The sequence below is a fragment of the Mastacembelus armatus genome, chromosome 16 (assembly GCF_900324485.2).
Source record: "Mastacembelus armatus chromosome 16, fMasArm1.2, whole genome shotgun sequence".
Classification (NCBI taxonomy): domain Eukaryota; kingdom Metazoa; phylum Chordata; class Actinopteri; order Synbranchiformes; family Mastacembelidae; genus Mastacembelus; species Mastacembelus armatus.
The window spans coordinates 441,161-460,871 of record NC_046648.1 but is presented as its reverse complement, the minus strand read 5'-3'; the positions used below and the strand labels follow the sequence as shown (position 1 = coordinate 460,871).

The window sequence follows — 19,711 nt, the reverse complement described above, 5'->3', positions numbered from 1 at the left end:
TCCTGAATTTTATACTGGATCTGGCAAAGATCATGACAAAATAATAAAATATTTGAGTCAGTTTTTTATACTTTAAACACAATTTCGCGTTTTACTGAGGTAGACTGAAAACAAACTGGTGTTTGCGACACAGACACTCCCCTCACACCTCAGTGGCTGAAGCTGGCGGACCGGAACTGCTATTTGATTGGACGGAGGCGCTGTCAATAATGCGCGTCATTGATATACGTACAGTCGCGTCATGCGTAAGGTCAAGAGGGAAGAAGCATGGCGGCCGCGTTGAGAGGGTCCTGTCTGGTCGGACGGCTCTGCAGGCGGGTCGACTTTGCTTTTGGTAAGAAGAAACAGACTGTGTGTGCGTCGTGCACGTCGCTGCGTTCACTACAGTTACTATAGTTACTACAGTTACCGCCTAGAGGCTGTTTGTCACGTGAAAACGTACCTGAAGTGTCGTAAGACAAGTTTTTGCGCTCCGGTTCGCTGGTGTTACTGGATAACGTGTGGTAGAATCTGCCGGAGCCGCGTTAACGACGATAAAAACACGTAGAACCGAACGTGTCCCAGTGTCCTCTCTGTCCTACTGTGTCTTTATCTAGGGACATAATGTGTCGTCGGCCATTCTGCACTTTGTACAATGAACATTATAATCGTGTATTTAGCTTATCGAATGATTTATTTAGTTTATTTTGAACTCTGTCATGTTGTATGTGTTTTTATTTGCATAGAGACACTATGTGGGTGAACAAATGTCAACAATCTTACACAAGTTTGTATGTACAGCCCATGTGTGGGGCCCGTTTTATAAGAAGGGTAAAGGGGGAAAATTAACCATATATATTGTTTATGTTGCTTGTAATTAGGATGAAGTGCACACCTGCTGAGTATTTTAACAAAAAACATTTTATTTGAATTAAAAACCCCCAAAATGCAGCACATCCACCAGACACACAAAAATATGAGCACCACACAAATGTTAATATCTTGTGTTGTTGTTTTTAATACATTTCAGGATTAGAGTTGTTTTTTAAAATGGAGTCATATGTTTTAAGTGTGTGTGTGTATGTGTGTATGTGTGTGTGAGAAAGGTCTGGGTATCAGCTCGGATGACTTTGGCACTGTAGTGATTATACATCCACATGAAATGAATATAAATAAAGTCTGTCATGCTCAGAGATGAGCTAAGATGTTGATTATTACACAGAAATAACTTATTGTTTTTTTTTTTTGTTTGTTTTTTAAATACCAAAATGGGTTTTTAAATGGAAAAAATTGGCATCTTGGAAAAAATAATTGTGTGTGTTATTATTAATCCATGTGGCCATTATTTGTAGTGTCCAGGAGGTCTATGGCCTCAAAGACACAGGTGGGGTTTGTTGGTCTGGGAAATATGGGAAACCCAATGGCAAAAAACCTGCTGAAGCATGGCTACCCAGTCATCGCCACAGATGTGTTCCCAGAGTCCTGCAAGGAAGTGCAAAAGCTGGGTGCTCAGGTGGGACAGGAAAATGTACAAGTCTTTTTTTTTTTTTTCCTCCCTTTCCGATTGTTACGTCTCCTCTGACCCCGTGGTTCTGTGTGTTTTCTCAGATTGTGGATAACCCTGCTGAGGTAGCTGATAAAGCTGACCGCATTATCACCATGCTCCCCTCTAGCCCCAACGTCATAGATGTGTACACTGGACCCAATGGCATTCTCAAGTACACTTCAGTTCTTCTTGCAATGCGTTCATAATACCCACATGAATATATTTAATTTGGATTCTGTGGGCCGATAACGATTTACTTTTCTCACCAGAAAAGTAAAGAAAGGCTCCCTACTCATTGACTCCAGCACCATTGATCCAGCTGTCTCAAAAGAGATGGCTGCTGCCGCTGAGAAGACGGGGGCCGTTTTTATGGACGCACCAGTGTCCGGAGGTACAATTTACTCTTTTCAGAATCTAAGTTGCTTGATCTCTATATATTACAATTTGCTGACTTATCTTGAAACTCAGTTGCAAGTTTATCAGATAGATAAGCCTTTGAGTAAATGCTACCTTTATGAAGACTATAACATTTAGCTCCTGTTTATTAGTTTAGATGTGTGTGTTATTATTAGCTGAGAGTTGTTATGGTTTTGGAGGATACTGGGTTGTTGTGAATAGTATTTCATCATGGTGACAGGTATATCTAATATTTAGTGAATCAATGAAATAAATAGGTGAGAAGAAAGTGAGTGTGCACTTTAAACCATTTTAAAAACAAGCCTTATGTGTAAAAATGACTTCCGCTGTGAATTAAAATATACTCATGTGTTGCATGTATACGAAGCAGGGAAGGGACTTGTATTTGCATATTAACTGTACTCACCAGCTGCCTAATGGTACATCTGAAGTTACATCTTTAAAAGACTAATAATGCTTTTTTTTTTTTAATGGTGGCAAATGAGAAATGTTTCAATCTAAGGAAGAAGAGGAAAAGTCTCTGCCTTCACAAATGTTCCTAGTGTGCGCACTCTGACTTTCTTGGACGTGCATGTAGAAACACTTGTTTGAGTTTGGCTTACTTTAAGATGAGGTTGGTCCATTTTATGGTCTGGCCCTGAAGATTAGTAGTGATTTATATGCATCCATCCTGTAATAGTGCATCTGGATTAAAGTTGTCCTGTGTGTGAGAGAGATACTTCAGCATGTCAGTCCCCAGGCTTTGGCTCCCAAAGGAAACTTTTTGAACATCTCCAGACAGAGCTCAAAAGAAGTATGGTGGCATAGTATTGACTGTTTAATCTCTTGTAGTTAAAGCTTAAACATAAAAGCACACATGGTGGTGGGAGACGTAATTGGGTCAGCATGTGTCTGACAGTCGTTTCATCGTGTGGCAAATTGTAAGAAACCAGATAACTGCCATCTTGCATTATTCCTTAGACTGAATTGCAGAGGCCAGAGTAGAGGTTGTAAATAATAAAAACAGAGGCGTTCATATGTAGTAAATGTACACACTCTAAACAAAACACACCTCGTCTCCTTTGCAGAACGCACTGAATATTCTGTACTGGTCTTTGCTGATAGTTGTGAGTTGTTTTAGGAATTAGACTTGGACAAAATGTTTATGCATTTTTAAATAATTCATATATCCATTGCTATGAAAAGTTATTTGAGCAGTTTAAATACTTGTCTCAGTATGTAATTAATTACTTAAATGATTCAACCTCAGATATTCATTCCCTCAGTTTTGAGTGTCATATTTATCATTTCAGTAACTGTCTTTAGATTCACTGGTGTATATGATCCTTCTAAGTTAAAATCAAATCAGAGTTTCTAATCTGTTTTGCTACAGCTACTGATGATATTTTAAAATGTTTAGGACCTCTTTCCATTTATTTGACTCTGAACAGCAGACATCTTCACGTCCTGCTTTAATCTGCTAAATCAGTTTTTAAGGCTTTTTACATTTCAATGCATTTTTTATTACTGCACTGTGTGTGATTACTGAGTCCATCACCTGTGCTTTTATTTCTCAGCTTGACAGTCACTTGTCAGGTCTCCACCAACAGTCTTCTTCATTTCTAGTTAATACAAAATGCTGCTGGCAGGTTCCTCAGCAGGACTACAAAGAGGGAACTGTATTACTCGTATTGGCCTCTCTCCATTGGCGTCCTGTAATTAATTAGAATTAATTCTAAGACTGTTGGTTCATTTTTTGGCATCCATGTGTCTTGCACCTGGTTACTGCATATTACCAAACTTTTAACCCTGTGTGAACCTGAATGTGCCATTAAATGGTCCGGTAGACCCAGAAACAGCTGTTCCTGAGGCTGACTAGAGTTTTTCCTGTAGTGTGCCAAGGCTGTGGACTGACATGCCTAGAAATCCAAATCACTTTTAAAGACCCACTTTCACAGACTTTTTAACACTGAATGGCTTCTACATTTTCTGCATATCACCTTGATTTTACCTTTTTTTTTTTTTTTTTTTTTAAAGTATTTTTTTAATTGTTGATTTTTGCTGTTTTTATTTGGAATATGGTCTTCCAGATATCATTTTCATTGCATTACTATTTAGATGAGACACTTCTGTTTAGATAATTACTAAATATAAATTTAAAATTTACTGTTTATTCATATATTTTAAAACACTAAAAGGTACCACTAATCATGAAATATCATACATTTATTTTTATTATTTTAATTTTAAATTGTATTTTTCACAGTGTATATGAAAAAGCAACAAAGCCACGTTAGTGTCATATATTTCATTCTGTCCCTGATCTATGTCACTGAAAATAGACTGGTTATATTGCACCTCCATGTTGTCTTGACCCGATTTCTCTTGACAATGAAATCAGGCCTTTGGATTTTTTGGATCTAAAAAGATATGAACTTCAGCGTATCATTTTCAACTTATAAACAAAACTTACCTAAAATTTAGCATTATTGACCAAACGGCTCCACGTGCTTGCACAGGATTTGTTGTATGTAAGCATGATTTGCCATTCCCAGGTGTGGGTGCTGCATGTTCGGGTAAACTGACTTTTATGGTTGGAGGGGCAGAAGAGGAATTTACTGCAGCCAAAGAACTTCTCAGCTGCATGGGAGCCAATGTTGTGTATTGCGGTCAAGTTGGAACCGGACAGGTATGAATGGATTTGTTGTAATAGCCAGGAAACGTCAGGATGTATTTATAAATCAGGTAGGTCACTTTCTCATACTTAAACTTGCATTGTTTAGGTTATTGAATACTGATGCAGTGTCTCATTACAGGCGGCTAAAATTTGTAACAACATGCTTTTAGCCATTGGGATGATTGGGACTTCAGAAACAATGAACCTGGGAATCAGGTGAACGCTCTCGCTTACAAACAACAGAAAAGTGACAGTAAATCATACCAGTGTAAGTCGCTTCAATACTTTTGTATTTTCACTCAGACTTGGTCTTGACCCCAAACTTTTGGCCAAAATCCTGAACATGAGTTCAGGCAGGTGCTGGTCTAGTGACACCTACAACCCTGTGCCTGGAGTCATGGAGGGAGTGCCCTCTGGGAATAACTACCAGGGAGGCTTTGGTACCCAGCTGATGGCAAAGGTCAGTTTAATATCCCTTACACTATATCGGCTGCATTTCCTGAGGTATTACCTGTGATAGCATTAGTTTCTATTCGAATTTAATTTTAAGTTTGAACGTGTTGCCTTTCAACACAAAGGAAATAAATCATTTTGTGCATTAGCTATTGTGAAGAAGTAACTTTTCTATTAGCCTAAGTATTTTTAACAAGGTAAATCTATTCAGGATTTTCTTAATATTGCGTATTTAGTGTGAAACAGTAATGTAGTAATGCCTCATATGTTTTTGCATATGAGCAGGGACTGGAGCAACAGTGTTAAACTGGTTTCTTAGCTCACACCATTGAAATGCTTCAGTTTACCATTCAGCACTAATCCCTCTGAAAAGAGAATTGACCTGGTTTGAGTTTGATTTGCAGCTCAGTTGATTTTTCTAATGTTTGACATTTCATTTTCAGGACCTGGGCCTGGCACAGAACACAGCCACCAACACAAAGACTCCTGCCCCCCTTGGCTCTTTAGCCCATCAGATTTACCGAATGATGTGTGCACGTGGTTATGCAAATAAAGATTTCTCCTCCGTTTTTCAGTTTCTGCGTGAGGAGGAGGGCCAGTAATATCAGCCTCCACCCCGTCCACAGCTTTGCCCGGACTGACAGAGTAGTTAGGGTGCATTTGACCTCGAGGACTTATTTTTGTCAAACTTGTGAAAGACATGAAGCCCAGAGCTCCAGCACAGCGAGACAGACTATGTGAGCCCTTTCTCTCCTATTGGAAATTATGTGTCCTGTGAGATCTAGCTTTTTTAAAAATAAATCACACCTATTGGTTTTAGAAGTGAATTTTCAGATATGTAGGTGATGGAGGAGACTGGTAGGCCGTCTCAAACTATTTAAAGTGCATGGTGGGAATGAAATGTCTCTGCAAAGCCCAAACATCAGCAAGAATGATTCTTTTCTCCACTTATTTCTCTTGTCGGTAGCTGCAGCTTCTTCTGTTCATTAGGGTTATTTCTGCTAACAGTGGAAATAGTGCTTCCATGTGCTGTTAGGAAATAAAGACAAATTGTGAACTCTTAAACTCTGTGATCAGGTTACTTTGCTTACACTTGAACCTTTATTCATTTCTGGACTTGGATTTCAACCTGGACTGAAACATGAGCAGACGCTTTTAAAGCCATTGCAGATAATCAGTTTATTCCATGATGTGTTGAAGTAAATGCCATAAATTCAGCTTGTTGGAATCGCCTATAGACTCCAAGGGACGAGGTTTCTGTGTCGACAAACGTGCGTTTAAATGCAGTGAGTCGAAGGATATAATTATCACAGTGTAAAAAGAAATCCTGACGCACCACGTAACTTTCCTCCATTAAGTAAAATAGTTCCCAAATGTTGTAGTTTGTACCGTGTGTCCCACTGATTCAGTAGTCACAATAAAACCTTGCACAAACAGCGACGAGACGCGGTGCAGGGCCGAGGCTGCGCACGTTGTTCCAAACGAAAATCACACATCACCTTTTCTTCAGTTTGGCATAAATTGCCTCACGCATCATACCCAGATGCTAAAATTCCCCTCTAATGACTATTCAGCTACACAACGACCAAACTATGTTGCGAAAGACTGTTCGCCCACGCAGCCGCCTCAGTAGTTTGGGGATGTGCACTGGTTTTCTATCCCCACTTAGGCCCGACCGGGGGGTGCTGCATGTTTCTGATCTGGTTTGCCAAGAGCCACTGAGGGGCCGAGGTGCCACAGGTCATGCGATCACAAGACAACCCATAAAAAGTCCATTAAGCACTGTAGCCTGAGAGCCGCGTTGTCATCTGCTTGATATGTTCCGCAAACACAGCAGCGCTTTGGTCTCGGGCCTCCAGCAGACTCTGACACACGCACCCTGACGTCATGCGCCGCAGCGCGCACGTCACTGCTGTTGCTCATCCGCAGCTTGTTTATTTACAAACAACCGAGTATGACATATGTCATATGATATATGACATTTTGCACCGAGATCTGCATCTGCTTGTCTCGACTTGTAAGAAATTAGATTTGAAAGTTTCCTGTCACTAAAGTGCTTTGATCATATTTAACTCAGTTATTTGTGCTTTTATTTCTGCCTTACTCTGTTATGGCTCTATAGTGTTGGGAAAACTAACGAGAACAGTCCCTGCTTTTTTTTTTTTACTAACGCTGTTCAGAGTTTAATACATGAACTCTCTGTCCACATCAAAATATCATCCGCATCATTTCATTTTAATAATAAATGAACCTTCGATTCGGTTCAGAGCAATCGGCTGATTTATTTGATGGTATTTGTATAATCCAGACGTTTTATTCGGGCACTGCCGTTTTAAATTGTACTGAAAAAGTGAAATTATTCATGAAACTTTTAGGGAACATGATTTTTCGTTAGTTTTAACTTCGCCTTCCGCCTCCGTGTCGGTCCTTTAAACATGTTGTCCTTTGCGTAAACGCCGCGTCCGAGAGTTCACGACAAATGGAAATGAAGCGAACAAGTGAAATGTATTTTTTTTTTCTTTTGCAGTCTAGACGTGGCTCATAATTTTCCCTTTAACTGGATTAGCTGCTGTAGACGGTTTAGAAAGACCTCTGCTCTCTGATGTGTGAACCGCGTGGCAGAGATGACGCCTGTCCAACCAGAGAAAAATAAGTTTTCTTTCCCAAATGTAGTGCTGCGTTAAATAAGATGCCGATTCGTCGATCCAAGGTCGGTCATTTTAACGACGCAATAAAAAACGGATATCGGACATGAACTTATTACAATTTAGGCCTACTTCTTTCCTGAAACGCAGACTACACCTCACTCCTGCCTACAAGCTGAACTCGGGCCATAAAGATTTACAGCATCAAAAGTTGAGAAAATTCTATTAAATGATTTTTTAAATGTGCTCAATTTTACGCGCGTGTACATGCCCCTGCGCCTGTGGCCTAAAATTAAAGGCAAATATAAAACGACGATGGATTCCTAAAGTTAAACCATTATTTAGTGTCACACCGATCGATCTTAATCCTCGCATCTCTGTCCAGGTCTTTGTCACAGGACACTGAATGTGTTTGTGCTGTACAAAGCCTGAATCACAAGCATGTTCTTTTTATTCTTGCACTGCACGCAATGGATTTGTATTTATGCCGCACATCTGCGTCTCTGCGTACGAAAACAGGAGCCAACCTATGGAGACATTTTGCGCAGGGACATGTAGACATGATGAAGAAGGTTTATTTTACTGAAAACCACCTTTTTTTTACTCAGTTCGGAGGATCACATCAGTCCTTTAGAGCTTTGGGTTCGGTCATTAAGTGCCAACATCATATCCTCTAATTCCAAAGTCTGATTAAAGAATAAAGACACACGAGAGAGCGAAAAAAAGATGAGGTTGTGTTAAAAACTATGTCAGTGAATTTTCGTATTTAGTTGCAGCTTTTTTTGTCCGGAAAACTTTCAACTTGACCTTGGCCTCCAGCCGCGTCTTACGCGTATGGAGAAGAGTCCGGACAAATGTAGCTTGGACTTGTTTTTGTGTTTTTTGTGGATAATGAGCTTATGTTTATACATTTACACAAGTGGGACAATTCAATGTGTAACTGTTCTGATATGCACTTTGCATGTATCAGTATGAGAGAGAGAGATTTACTTTCCTGTGTGACCACTGAACAAAAAACTTTCACTCTAACGAAGTCGGTTTAAGAAACATAAGAATGTGATGGGAAATTAGTGAAACTGCACTTTAACTAAAAGCTCATTAAACACGAAAACTACATAATTGTGAATCCAAATACTCCATCTGAGGCCCCTTTGCCTTTCTTTATAAGTAGAAACTGTTTAAATCGTAATTTTGCGTCAATCTTAACGAAAAAACACGCATTTCCCTCACATATCAGTTTTCTTAAGCCATCAGAGAATTCGTCAGTTAAATCTGTTCAGGCAGACATGGTCGCCAAAATTCCCTTCACATCACGTCACACCATCCAGGTTCAGATGAAAAAATACGCGCAGGGCTTCTTTGGATAAGCTGGTGCACATCGGCTCCTAACATCCATAGCATACAGCTTGATCTGCCTTATCTGAAGCCCACACGTTTATCGTCGTCTTTGCATATCACGTGTCTGGCCCTGACCAATAACCTTGCGATCTTCATGCACTCAGGCGTGTTGGTGTCGTTACTCTACCCGAGTCCCTGTGTCTGTTCATTCGAGGGGATTTTGAAAAAGAGTTGGTCGTCTCGATGTAGGGCATGCTATGACCGCTTCATTGCTCCTCCACTCGCGCTGGATTGACCCGGTGATGTTTCTCTACGACAGCGCCTTGGATGAAAGAAGCAAGAACATGGAAGGATTTACTGGAGGCAATTTTGCTGCGAACCAGTGCAGGAATTTGTTAGCGCATCCAACCTCGCTGGCTCCCAGCACCACCTACACTGCGAGTGAGGTGCCAGTCTCTGGCATGGGGGAGCCTGGCAAACAGTGCAGCCCCTGTTCTGCCACTCAGAGCTCGCCCAATGCGTCTTTGCCCTATGGATATTTTGGCAGCAGCTACTACCCGTGTAGGATGTCCCACGGCAGCGTCAAGGCTTGCGCGCAGCCCTCTGGTTATGGCGATAAATACATGGACTCGTCAGTCACCGGTGAGGAGTTTTCGACCAGGGCGAAAGAATTTGCTTTTTATCAGGGCTATTCCTCGGGTCCCTACCAACCCAGCTACCTGGACGTCCCTGTCGTACCTGCGCTGAGTGCTCCATCCGAGCCAAGACACGAGTCTCTGTTGCCCATGGAGCCCTACCAGCCTTGGGCCATCACTAATGGCTGGAGTGGTCAAGTTTACTGCACCAAGGAGCAACCACAGTCAAACCCTCTGTGGAAGTCCTCGTTACAAGGTATTTTGGCATTAACACAGAAACATGCAGGGTGTGCAATAAAAGCTGCCAAAGTCACTATGTCCATGCAGCCTCGAATTAAAACACGTTTCTTTCTGCAAAACGCCCCTGAAAACAAATTCAAATGTAGTGCTTGTAAAATATTTCTCGTTTTGTGAAGCTGCAGATCAAAATGTGACGTTAATGTTTTTTCTCCACAGACACTGTATCTGGTGGAGACAGCTCCATCCGCCGTGGGAGAAAGAAACGTGTGCCATACACCAAGGTGCAGCTCAAAGAACTGGAAAGGGAGTACGCCACCAACAAATTCATCACCAAGGACAAACGGAGACGGATATCCGCGCAGACAAATCTGACAGAGAGACAAGTGACAATCTGGTTTCAGAACAGGCGCGTAAAGGAGAAGAAAATCGTCAATAAATTCAAAAGTTAGCTCTGGAAAAGAGGTGAAAGGCGGATCCAAAAAACTGTAATATTTATTACTCTATGAACGGCGTCTTGGTCGCCAGAGCGGCTCTGTTTTGACTTGCACATTTCCTTCCTCCAGTTTTAATTGGAACCAGTCAATGCGTCCCGTTGACAGGAGATCGGAAATGGTCTGCAACATGTTGACCAAGGCGATTCATGATGATGGATGCATGATGTTCAAATACTCGGTCAACTCAGTCCTGCGCTTTTATTCCCCTTAATCCAGCACAGCAATTAAAGCTGAGGCCACGGGCATCAGTTTAAAGAACATGCGGTATTTGGCCCTTACAAACCTTTAATCTGTGATCAACACTGGGATTTACGTGCATGCAACACGTAAAATTACACAACAGAAAACGAATCTCAGAAATTATATTTCATGGATTAACTCGAGCTGAAAGGAAAGATTAAATATCCGTCCATACACTGAGCGTGTAGCCTAAAACTGTTCTTTGGTGCACACCTGATTAAATTATTTAGATAAACTGGCTCTATTCCACCATGTCAAAGGTGTTGGAACCAACATTTACATCACCCCGACTTTAAAAGAAGAAATCACTTCATTTAAAGTTGGACTTATCCGTATCACTGATTTATTTTATTTTATTTTATTTTATTTTATTTTAAGAACACAGGGTTTTACTCGCAGGGAATAACTCGCCTGTCAACTGCCTAAAGACCTATGCAATTTCTGCCAGTCAGCCCAGAACGAACTCAATCGTGGGCATATTTAAACATGTAAATACTGTGTGAATGCAACTATCTATTCTCCCCCTTCTCTGACTGCAATAGCCAAAGTTTTTCACAATAAATGTTTGAGAGACGCATTGTGATCTCGTCATTTACCTGCATCATTTCCAGTCCAAACAACCCGGTTTAGGCTTTTGGACCAAAACCAGTCGTGGTGAAACATGTAGAACTGAGTCAGTGCTGAGGCCACAGGCCTGCGGGGTCGATCAGACAATAAGGGTTTATGTCGCCATCTAGTGATAAGGCGCCGTCATCGCACTGTGCGTCCATTGACGGGATGCATTTACTCTGCTGTGTGTCAGTGTGTGTGTCAGAGATGCCTGCTACTTTAAACCAAATTAGTTTACCTCTTAATGTGTAGCTTTGTCAATCAACGTAAGAGCCACTGTCTCCTAATATTAATAATAATAATTTATCTCTTTAGGGTGGGTCCATTATACAAATATCACTGAGAATAATTGTTCAGAAATTATAGGAACAATATAAAAATGATAGATTTGAAATACTGTGATCATAGTAAGTTATTATTACCTTTAATATGTTCACATATATGTTGGTTATATAATTTATCTAATTCTGCTTCTAAATTTAACAAAACAAAATTAAAGATGAAATATTTTCTGTTCAGTTTTCATCCGTTTGAAATGCCAAAGCAGTGCGCGCCTAAATAACAACACAATAAATTATTGTTTTTTTTGTCGAGAATAATTTTAAATTTGTGCGTTTATGTTCATTGATAGTGACATTTGAATTACAAGTTAAAATGTGGAGTTTGTTTTGTACACAGGAGGTGTGTGTTTTCATTTTGAGAATTAACAGAGCGTTGTGTGTGTGTGTGTGTGTGTGTGTGTGTGTGTGTGTGTGTGTGTTTCTATATATTGAACCATTTGATCAGCTCGTTCACATTCAATGTTGTTCCGTCAGGTTTAAAAGCCGAACCCAGGACCAGGACCTGACACTGACCTACCAAGTGTCCAGAACCCGTCGTGCCAGAACCGTCAGCTGGGTTTCAGCGATGGGTCTGTACATAAAAAGGAGCATTTGTTCTAGTAACGAGACAGCACCCTGTGGTGATTGTCAGTCTCACAGGGTGATTTCACTAACAATAGCAGCAAGTTTATCGTCTTGCTCAAGAGCACTCGGAGAGGTGGGCTGTCGGTGGATTATATGGCCGGGCCTTTTGACTCGGGTTATTGGCTCATTTAAGAAACTTGAAACGTTTCCTCGGCGCTTGGGCTGTTCTCACGGATCCACAGTTTGGGAGTGATGGAGAGTTGTGGGTCTGGATGTGCGTTGACCTTGTCGAGATGGGGTCTGACGGTTTTTCTCCTGGACCCTGACGTGTCTCCCGTGTCGGTCTGTGGCCCTGCTCCCCCTCACAGCCAATAGTTCCGTGTGGGCCCAAAGGAGCTCGGAGCCTTTTGTTGTTGTTGTTGTTGTTTTCAACACAGCAACAAAGACAAACTCGGTCTAAAAACTTTGTTGAAATTGACCAGTTCATTTAAAAAGCAGGTGACTAATGATTTTACTGTGTGTGTGTGTGTGTGTGTGTGTGTGTGTTGTGAACTTCAGACAAAACTGATTTTTTTCTATTTAAATCAAATCCCTCCAGATATTTGTGCCTCTTTACAAACAGCAAAGTCCATAAATAGATACTAAAAATATTTGTCTCGTCGTTTTGCAGTATTTTATCCTGATGTTGGTCTCAGTTTTCAGTCCGCAGTAATTTAATAACAGCAGCTGACACTGTGTGTGTGTTTTCCAGGTATGTGTTCCCACCTGTTTGACTTGGCAGTGAGTCGTGGATAAATACGAGACTGACTTTGTGAGTCCAGAAAGTTTTAGGGTTTTTACGTTGTTTTGTTTTACAGCAGCTTCAGCCGTAAAAATAAAAACCCACCCAACTGTCCCTGCTTCCGGAGCAGCCCCCAGTCCCTGTGCAGTCAGACTCCACGCTTCTTTACACCTTGATGACACCGAGCATTTAAGTGTTTGCTGGTACTTCATGTTGACATGACTTGTTTTCTTCTTAACCAGTGCATTTTTCATATGGTCCAGCTGAAGTAAAACGAATCTCCAGATTATCCTGCGCAGCTACTTTAGAAAGAAACACAGTCTGAACGGCACATTAAGCTGCTTACATGGGAAATAATACAGGCGGTGAGTCAGTATGGCTAAAAAAATGTTGTCTTTATGCTGAATTCATTTAAACATAAAGTCTTGATCCAGTTAACGACCTGTGTCATTTTGAGTTTGCAGTTCGCCTCCTCTTCAGGCCCCTGAATCATCACAGATGTTCTGCAAACCAACACGTTTAGACTTTCAGGTGATTTGTTTCCTCCAGTTTCCTTCGACAGTCACCGCTGAAACCTGAAGTCACTCCTCATTTAGAGCTCATTTTAATCCAAGACGAACTAAATGTAAACCACAAATATTTTTGTTTACCCGAAGTGATGAGCTGAGACACATCCACCCGTTTAACCGTTGCACAGACGTTTTAATATGAAGGCAGCTCGGCCACAGACATTGCAGGTTGTGCCTTTAAATGTGCATGTGCATTCGGCTAAATACTGAAATGAACTTCAGCAAAGCCATGAGGCGCACACAGCAGTTCAGCTAAACCACAGTTCCCATCAAAGAAATTTCAGGGAAACCAAGAAAACTGCTTTTATTTTTAAACTCCCCGTTAGCTTCCGCCAAACAGCCACATTAGGCGCCACAGGCTGTGGAGGATAGGATGTATTTATACCGACAGCTTTTGCATTTCCGCACACACACACACACACACACACTCTCACACACTCACTCTCACTGACACACACACACACACACTCTCACACACTCTCACTGACACTCACACACTCTCACTGACACTCACACACTCTCACACACTCTCACTGACACACACACACACTCTCACACACTCTCACACACTCTCACTGACACACACACACACACTCTCACACACTCACTGACACACACACACACACACTCTCACACACTCACTGACACACACACACACACACTCTCACACACACTCACTGACACACACACACACACTCTCACACACTCTCACTGACACACACACACACACACACACACACACACACACACACACTCTCTCACACACACTATCTGAACAAATGTCAGATATTGTTGATTACGCCTTTTTTTCTTTCTCTCTTCCAACTTTATTGCGTCTCATCGTCTCAAACCGACTCAAACGATCAGCCTTGACTTTCAGCCAATCAGTTCTCAGTTCTTCAATCCCCATCATTCTATCCCCATAGAAATTTCTGTTTGCCTAATGAATATCTTCTCTGTGAAAAACAAAAACAAATGTTATTTTTATGGAAATGTTTGTTTGTTGAGGCAGTTTGCATTAGGTCACCGACTGGAGGTCAAGGTTTACCAATCCTTTGTTTACATGCACCAGAATATAAGAGTCTGGTAAAGGAGGAGATTCACTAATATACGTTGCTGGATCTGGTGAACCTGTGGAACCATCGTTTTAGGGATGACGCTGTTCGAAAGCTATGAGACGTAAAAGGCAGCGGGTTTAATGTGACAAACAGGGCCACTCCTGCAGCCTCGGCCTTAACGCTGACGCTGCGTTTGAGTGGCTGAATAATTCACAAAGGAATAAAAACAGGAAGTGTCGTCAGATTTATTATGCATAAGACAATCTTAATCACCAAATGAATAACAGTCCGGTGTAGTAGCCTAATAACCACCGCTGAATGAAGCTCAATCAGCTGGAGCCAAACCCACCTGGGCAGGGTGAAATGTTACACCGTGCACTAATGCTTCCCTGTGCACGACAAAGTCGCAGGCTTTGATGTATGAAAGGTGAATTTGGACTAAATTCTGGTTGCTAAACGGGGTAAGTGATATGTGACACATGTGCGCAGTTACAGTGATGGCAAATGAAAACAGGTTGGAGTGCAGGAAATAGCCCGTGTCCAAACGTTTATACTGGGCGTTGCCTAAAGAGAACAGGCGATGCAAAGACTGGAGCCCCCTCGGCAAATACCTATATTCATAGGCCATAAACAGCACCAGCATGTTTACATGAACCGTCAAAGGCACACTGGGCATATATCAGCTGATTACCCAACTCCATCCAGGCTGCTTCTGGCACTGTTCTAGTTTTTATCTAGCCGTTTTGTTTGGCCTCATGAATCCTCCTGTGCTTAGTGTTGAAACAGAATTTAGCCCCAAGTACTTTCACATACGGGCCTAAAACAGACGATTTGCATTTTTACGTGGCTTCTTATGTGGAAACAGACAAACCAGCATGTAGTTAAACACAGTCTGGAGAAACAGGGTCGAGCTGATGTGCCATAATGGTTCTGGTCTTATAAGCGTAAGAGAAATCATCGCCTGTCTTTTACACGCGTTTGTTTTGCTTTTGTCTAGCGGTGCCAAATTGGACTGAGGCCTGACAGAAGTGCAGCATGACTCACGTTTCCACTTGCGCACTAGATCAGTCTATATATAGCCAGCAGAGCTAAATTAAATTCATATAGAGGGGCGATAAATTCATAGGTGAGATCATTAAAAACACGAATATTGGATTAAAACAGCTTCCAAATGGATTTGCGCATGTGCGGTGCAGGCCTGCAGTTTCCTAATTATGACCTGTCTTATCAAGCTCAAGGAGTTCTTTATTGCAGTCCTACTTCTGGCATCTGTTGCACAAGGATTGATCCTCAGATCCATAGCAAAGTTCGCGTCGTGTGGAAAAGGGATTTAAAGCGTCGTGACGTGTGCGCAGAGGTTAAGGTGAGGGTTAAGGTGAGGGTGAGGCTAGAACCAACTTTAATCTAAAAATCAGCAGGATCATCAGCTGGATATCATTTTTTCTACTTGGCCATGTGGTGATTTAACGGTGAGACTGTGTATTTTCTATAGCTGTGCAGCTGGAATTAGACCCAGCAGCGTATAGTGAGGGAGGAACATCTGTTTTTTGATATTTAGCTTCTTCAAAACAAACTGAACTGAGTCGATGCTTAATGCTCTCAGTATTTTTCCCTTCCCATAAAGCCAAAGGTCCACTTTATTAACTGGTTGACTCATATAGCCTACACGTTGAGGCGTAGGCTATCTGTCATTTTGTGCCAGTGGTCACATGGCTTTGGCCCTCAGGAATGGATAGAGATGGATCCCCACGTCAGCTTGTACGTCTAAGGATTTCTGCTCCTCCAGCCTGCCTCAAAGTGACTGGAGCGCAGCGCCGCGTAGGCACTATGCGAGGATTATTATAGGACGTTTTCCACAGCAGAGCATGGATTTTGATGATCGGATCTCTGGCTCTAATATGTATTTACCGAGCTGCACTTACTACGTCTCCGGAGCAGACTTCCCGGGTCTCCCTCATTATTTAACCCAAAGCCAGTCCTCTTGCCCCATGACATACTCCTACCAGTCCTCAGCCCTGTCACAGGTCCCGTCCGTGAGAGATGTGGCTTTCAGAGACTATGGCATTGATCCTTCCAGTAAATGGCACCACAGCAGGGGGAGCCTATCACACTGCTACACCGAGGACATCGTGCACAGGGACGGATGGACGAGCCCGACCTCAAGGGGGGGTGAGATCCTGGTGAAAAGCAGCTCCAGCGCCAGCCACCCAAGCTCCTCTAACCCGACCCCTGGCTTCTATGGCAGCGTTGGCAGGAACGGGGTCCTGCCACAGGCGTTTGACCAGTTTTTCGACACCGCCTACGGCAGCGCAGAGAGCAGCACAACACCGACAGCACAAGCGGTAGACACGGACAGAGACGCCGCAAAAACAAGCCCCGCTCCGGCTCACCCGGGCTCGGACACGGCGGAGAGCTGCAGCCCGAAGTCGTCCTCCGGCCACAGCGAGGAGAAACAGAGCAAAAGCAGCAGTGAGTAGCCCAGTTAATGCAAGGAGGAGAAGAACCTAACGCGTTCCTCTTAAAGCTTTTTATATGCTGTTTTATAAGCACGTAAGGTTTATGGAGGCCTGCAGATTTACCCTATAACAAAACTACGTTATAAACGACAAGATCACGTGCTTGGGATTGAAATTGGCCGTGAAGACGTTGGCGTTAAGCTCGTCTTCCAAGATTCAGACCAGATCTCCATGTTTTTTTCCTCCATATGTGCACACACACACACACACACACACACACATAGATATATGTATATACCGTGTAATTATATACATATTTATGAAAGCTCTTGGAAAAACAACATCAACATTGCCAATATGTCCAAAATCTCTCCGCTACGTGTGTCCACGCGCTTTCATGTGATATTTGTGTTTAATCTTTATATTTTGGGATTTGCTGTTTGTTTTGTGCTGTGTTGACTAAAGTGGGCAGCTGACATTGGACCAGACCTACGGTTAAACCTGGTTGCTTATTTAAAGATAAACATTTACAAATTCACTGGATTTGCGAGGATTTAATTCAGCAGCTGTTTCCAAGAAGGACTAAAACTAAAACAACAGCTTTTTACGCACAGTGAAATCAAAAGCGCACAACAGATACGTGATAATCCTTCCTGTTTGGTTTAGGCCCACTGCCTCACTCTTAAAAAACAGATTTCAGTAGGTCTTCATAACTTCTGACACGCAGTTCTTCATGCCCAACATGCCCCAGTATCAGGTCCGGTCTCTGTTTACAAATCCCGATGCTGTAGGCCTGAGAGGAAGGAAACACTTGAACTCCAGCGCTCATGTCGAACACCTCTGATGCTTCAAAGCAAGAAACAGACTCATGGTTTCATGTTGTCGCGATGCATCTGTGCTGTCATTTGTGGTGACCTTTGCTTTTTGTTGTATTCCAGGTGGCCAGAGGATGCGCAAGAAGAGGTGTCCATATTCAAAGTATCAGATCAGGGAACTAGAGAGGGAATTCTTTTTCAGTGTTTACATCAACAAAGAGAAGCGTCTGCAGCTCTCACGGATGCTCAATCTGACAGATCGTCAGGTCAAAATCTGGTTTCAGAACAGGAGGATGAAGGAGAAGAAGCTGAATAGAGACCGTTTACAGTACTACACCACAACCCCCCTGCTATAAAAACTGAACAAAGACTATCACTGGCATGCAGCCATACACCCTCTCATCTAGACTACACGTCTATGTCATTACCTGCACAGGATGACGAGTGTTTTTTTTTTTTTTCCTTGTGCCAGACTTCATAAAGAATTTTACTATTTATACACTATTTTGTCATTAAACAGCATTGACACTATTATTATTATTATTAATATAATTATTACAGGTGTATCATCTGGCTTCCCTGATCAATCAATAATTTTTCAAATTTTAAAGTAACGTGGTTGCATATTTGGTGTGTTTAGATGAGAAAACCAGATGTTTGAATCCCCTTCTTATTATTTAATATCACGGAGATTATTGTGGGTCTATTGCATTTTGAAAAACCCTCCTTGTTTTCCCTAAAATTAAACTTAATTTTCCACATTTAAGCACAATCTATGTAAAGTATTTTCAGAAATTATATTATTTTCTCTTTTTAAATGAAGCGTATTTTCTTCCAAATTTACGCAGGCACACGCAAGTTGTGTAGCCACACATGTTGCCATCAAAATAGTTGGTTTCTTCCTCCTAATTTTTCTAACGTTATTATACAAGTGCAGCTCCGATAAATGGACATGGATTTGTGTGCTACGGAATTACTGAAAGGTTTTATCTGACATTAGCAGTTGGCGGCGATGAAACTGAACCCAAAACTGACTGACCAGTGTCGCATAGTTAGAGAATGAGTTAAGTTATAATCTGATACCAATTCCTTCATTTCATGCATTTTAAGACTGATATTCAACATCTGCCTTTGACCCTCAGCGCCAGCGCGTTTTTTTTTTTTTTTTGAGCTCTCGGCCGTAAAGTTGGATTAATGTCCAACTTCATCCAAAGGGCAAACCGCTGATAAAAGAGAAAGATCCCCAAATGAAACATAATCCCATATTTTCTTTTATATTGCAGCACGTGGATCGTATCAGATGCATGATATGTAGGTCTGATGCTTTTTGTTCCCCCATGACTGGAAATAAGATCCGCTGCAGTTTTAATCTGAGATCCATTACAAAGGGTTCATTCATTCCTGGGGCGGTGTGGAAAAGGCTGATTTTCGACCCATTTGCATGTTCGGGCTTATGCTGAAAGTATTTTAACACTTGTTTGTTTGTTTGTTTGTTTGTTGATAGATATGAGAAAAGGCGTATTATCAGAGTGGGAATCTCTATGTGCTTGTTGTCCCGTCAGATTAGTTTTGTGAGACTTAAATGGCGTTTTATTTTTAAGAACAGGAGTGTTGACCCATCCAGGCAGTGGCACTGGGGTAAATAAAGAGATGAGCAAAGATGAACAGACAACTATTGCAGTAATGCTAACTGTACCATCGTTTATTTATTATCTGAACTGGTTTAATCTTAAGACCCTACGTCATTTTTCATACCAAATAAACGGACTGTGAAGGGAAAGTGACACATGCGCACATAAGAAGATGGGTAAAATCAGGTTGATGTGGCTTTAAATTCACCACCAGGCCCCTGAAAACAACTTGAATGGCCTGCCA

General features: G+C 41.8%; 3 protein-coding genes across 3 annotated transcripts; all 3 read left to right on the top strand.

Annotated features, from left to right (window-relative positions):
* The first annotated feature begins 233 nt into the window (after positions 1 to 233).
* Positions 234 to 6,116, top strand: hibadhb (3-hydroxyisobutyrate dehydrogenase b). Its single transcript, XM_026294393.1, has 8 exons — positions 234 to 334; positions 1,332 to 1,492; positions 1,588 to 1,697; positions 1,795 to 1,916; positions 4,477 to 4,610; positions 4,738 to 4,814; positions 4,902 to 5,058; positions 5,495 to 6,116. Exons 1-8 carry the CDS (start codon positions 268 to 270, stop codon positions 5,651 to 5,653), a joined length of 987 nt encoding a protein of 328 aa, XP_026150178.1. The 5' UTR covers positions 234 to 267; the 3' UTR covers positions 5,654 to 6,116.
* A 3,175-nt stretch (positions 6,117 to 9,291) lies between these two features.
* Positions 9,292 to 10,358, top strand: hoxa13b (homeobox A13b). The gene is made up of 2 exons (XM_026293943.1): positions 9,292 to 9,925; positions 10,126 to 10,358. The coding sequence occupies exons 1-2, from the start codon at positions 9,292 to 9,294 to the stop codon at positions 10,356 to 10,358; spliced, it is 867 nt and encodes a 288-aa protein (XP_026149728.1).
* Positions 10,359 to 16,304: 5,946 nt separating this feature from the next.
* On the top strand, positions 16,305 to 18,272 carry hoxa11b (homeobox A11b). Its single transcript, XM_026293645.1, has 2 exons — positions 16,305 to 17,034; positions 17,960 to 18,272. Exons 1-2 carry the CDS (start codon positions 16,431 to 16,433, stop codon positions 18,190 to 18,192), a joined length of 837 nt encoding a protein of 278 aa, XP_026149430.1. The 5' UTR covers positions 16,305 to 16,430; the 3' UTR covers positions 18,193 to 18,272.
* Positions 18,273 to 19,711: the final 1,439 nt, after the last annotated feature.

Excerpts from the sequence above, each read along its gene's own strand:
- hoxa13b (XM_026293943.1), top strand. The coding sequence starts at position 9,292 with ATGACCGCTTCATTGCTCCTCCACTCGCGCTGGATTGACCCGGTGATG. Across the intron at positions 9,926-10,125 it reads GTGGAAGTCCTCGTTACAAG|ACACTGTATCTGGTGGAGAC; the intron begins GTATTTTGGCAT and ends TTTTCTCCACAG.
- hibadhb (XM_026294393.1), top strand. The coding sequence starts at position 268 with ATGGCGGCCGCGTTGAGAGGGTCCTGTCTGGTCGGACGGCTCTGCAGG. Across the intron at positions 335-1,331 it reads GCGGGTCGACTTTGCTTTTG|TGTCCAGGAGGTCTATGGCC; the intron begins GTAAGAAGAAAC and ends CATTATTTGTAG. Across the intron at positions 1,698-1,794 it reads GGACCCAATGGCATTCTCAA|AAAAGTAAAGAAAGGCTCCC; the intron begins GTACACTTCAGT and ends TTTTCTCACCAG.
- hoxa11b (XM_026293645.1), top strand. The coding sequence starts at position 16,431 with ATGGATTTTGATGATCGGATCTCTGGCTCTAATATGTATTTACCGAGC. Across the intron at positions 17,035-17,959 it reads GAAACAGAGCAAAAGCAGCA|GTGGCCAGAGGATGCGCAAG; the intron begins GTGAGTAGCCCA and ends GTTGTATTCCAG.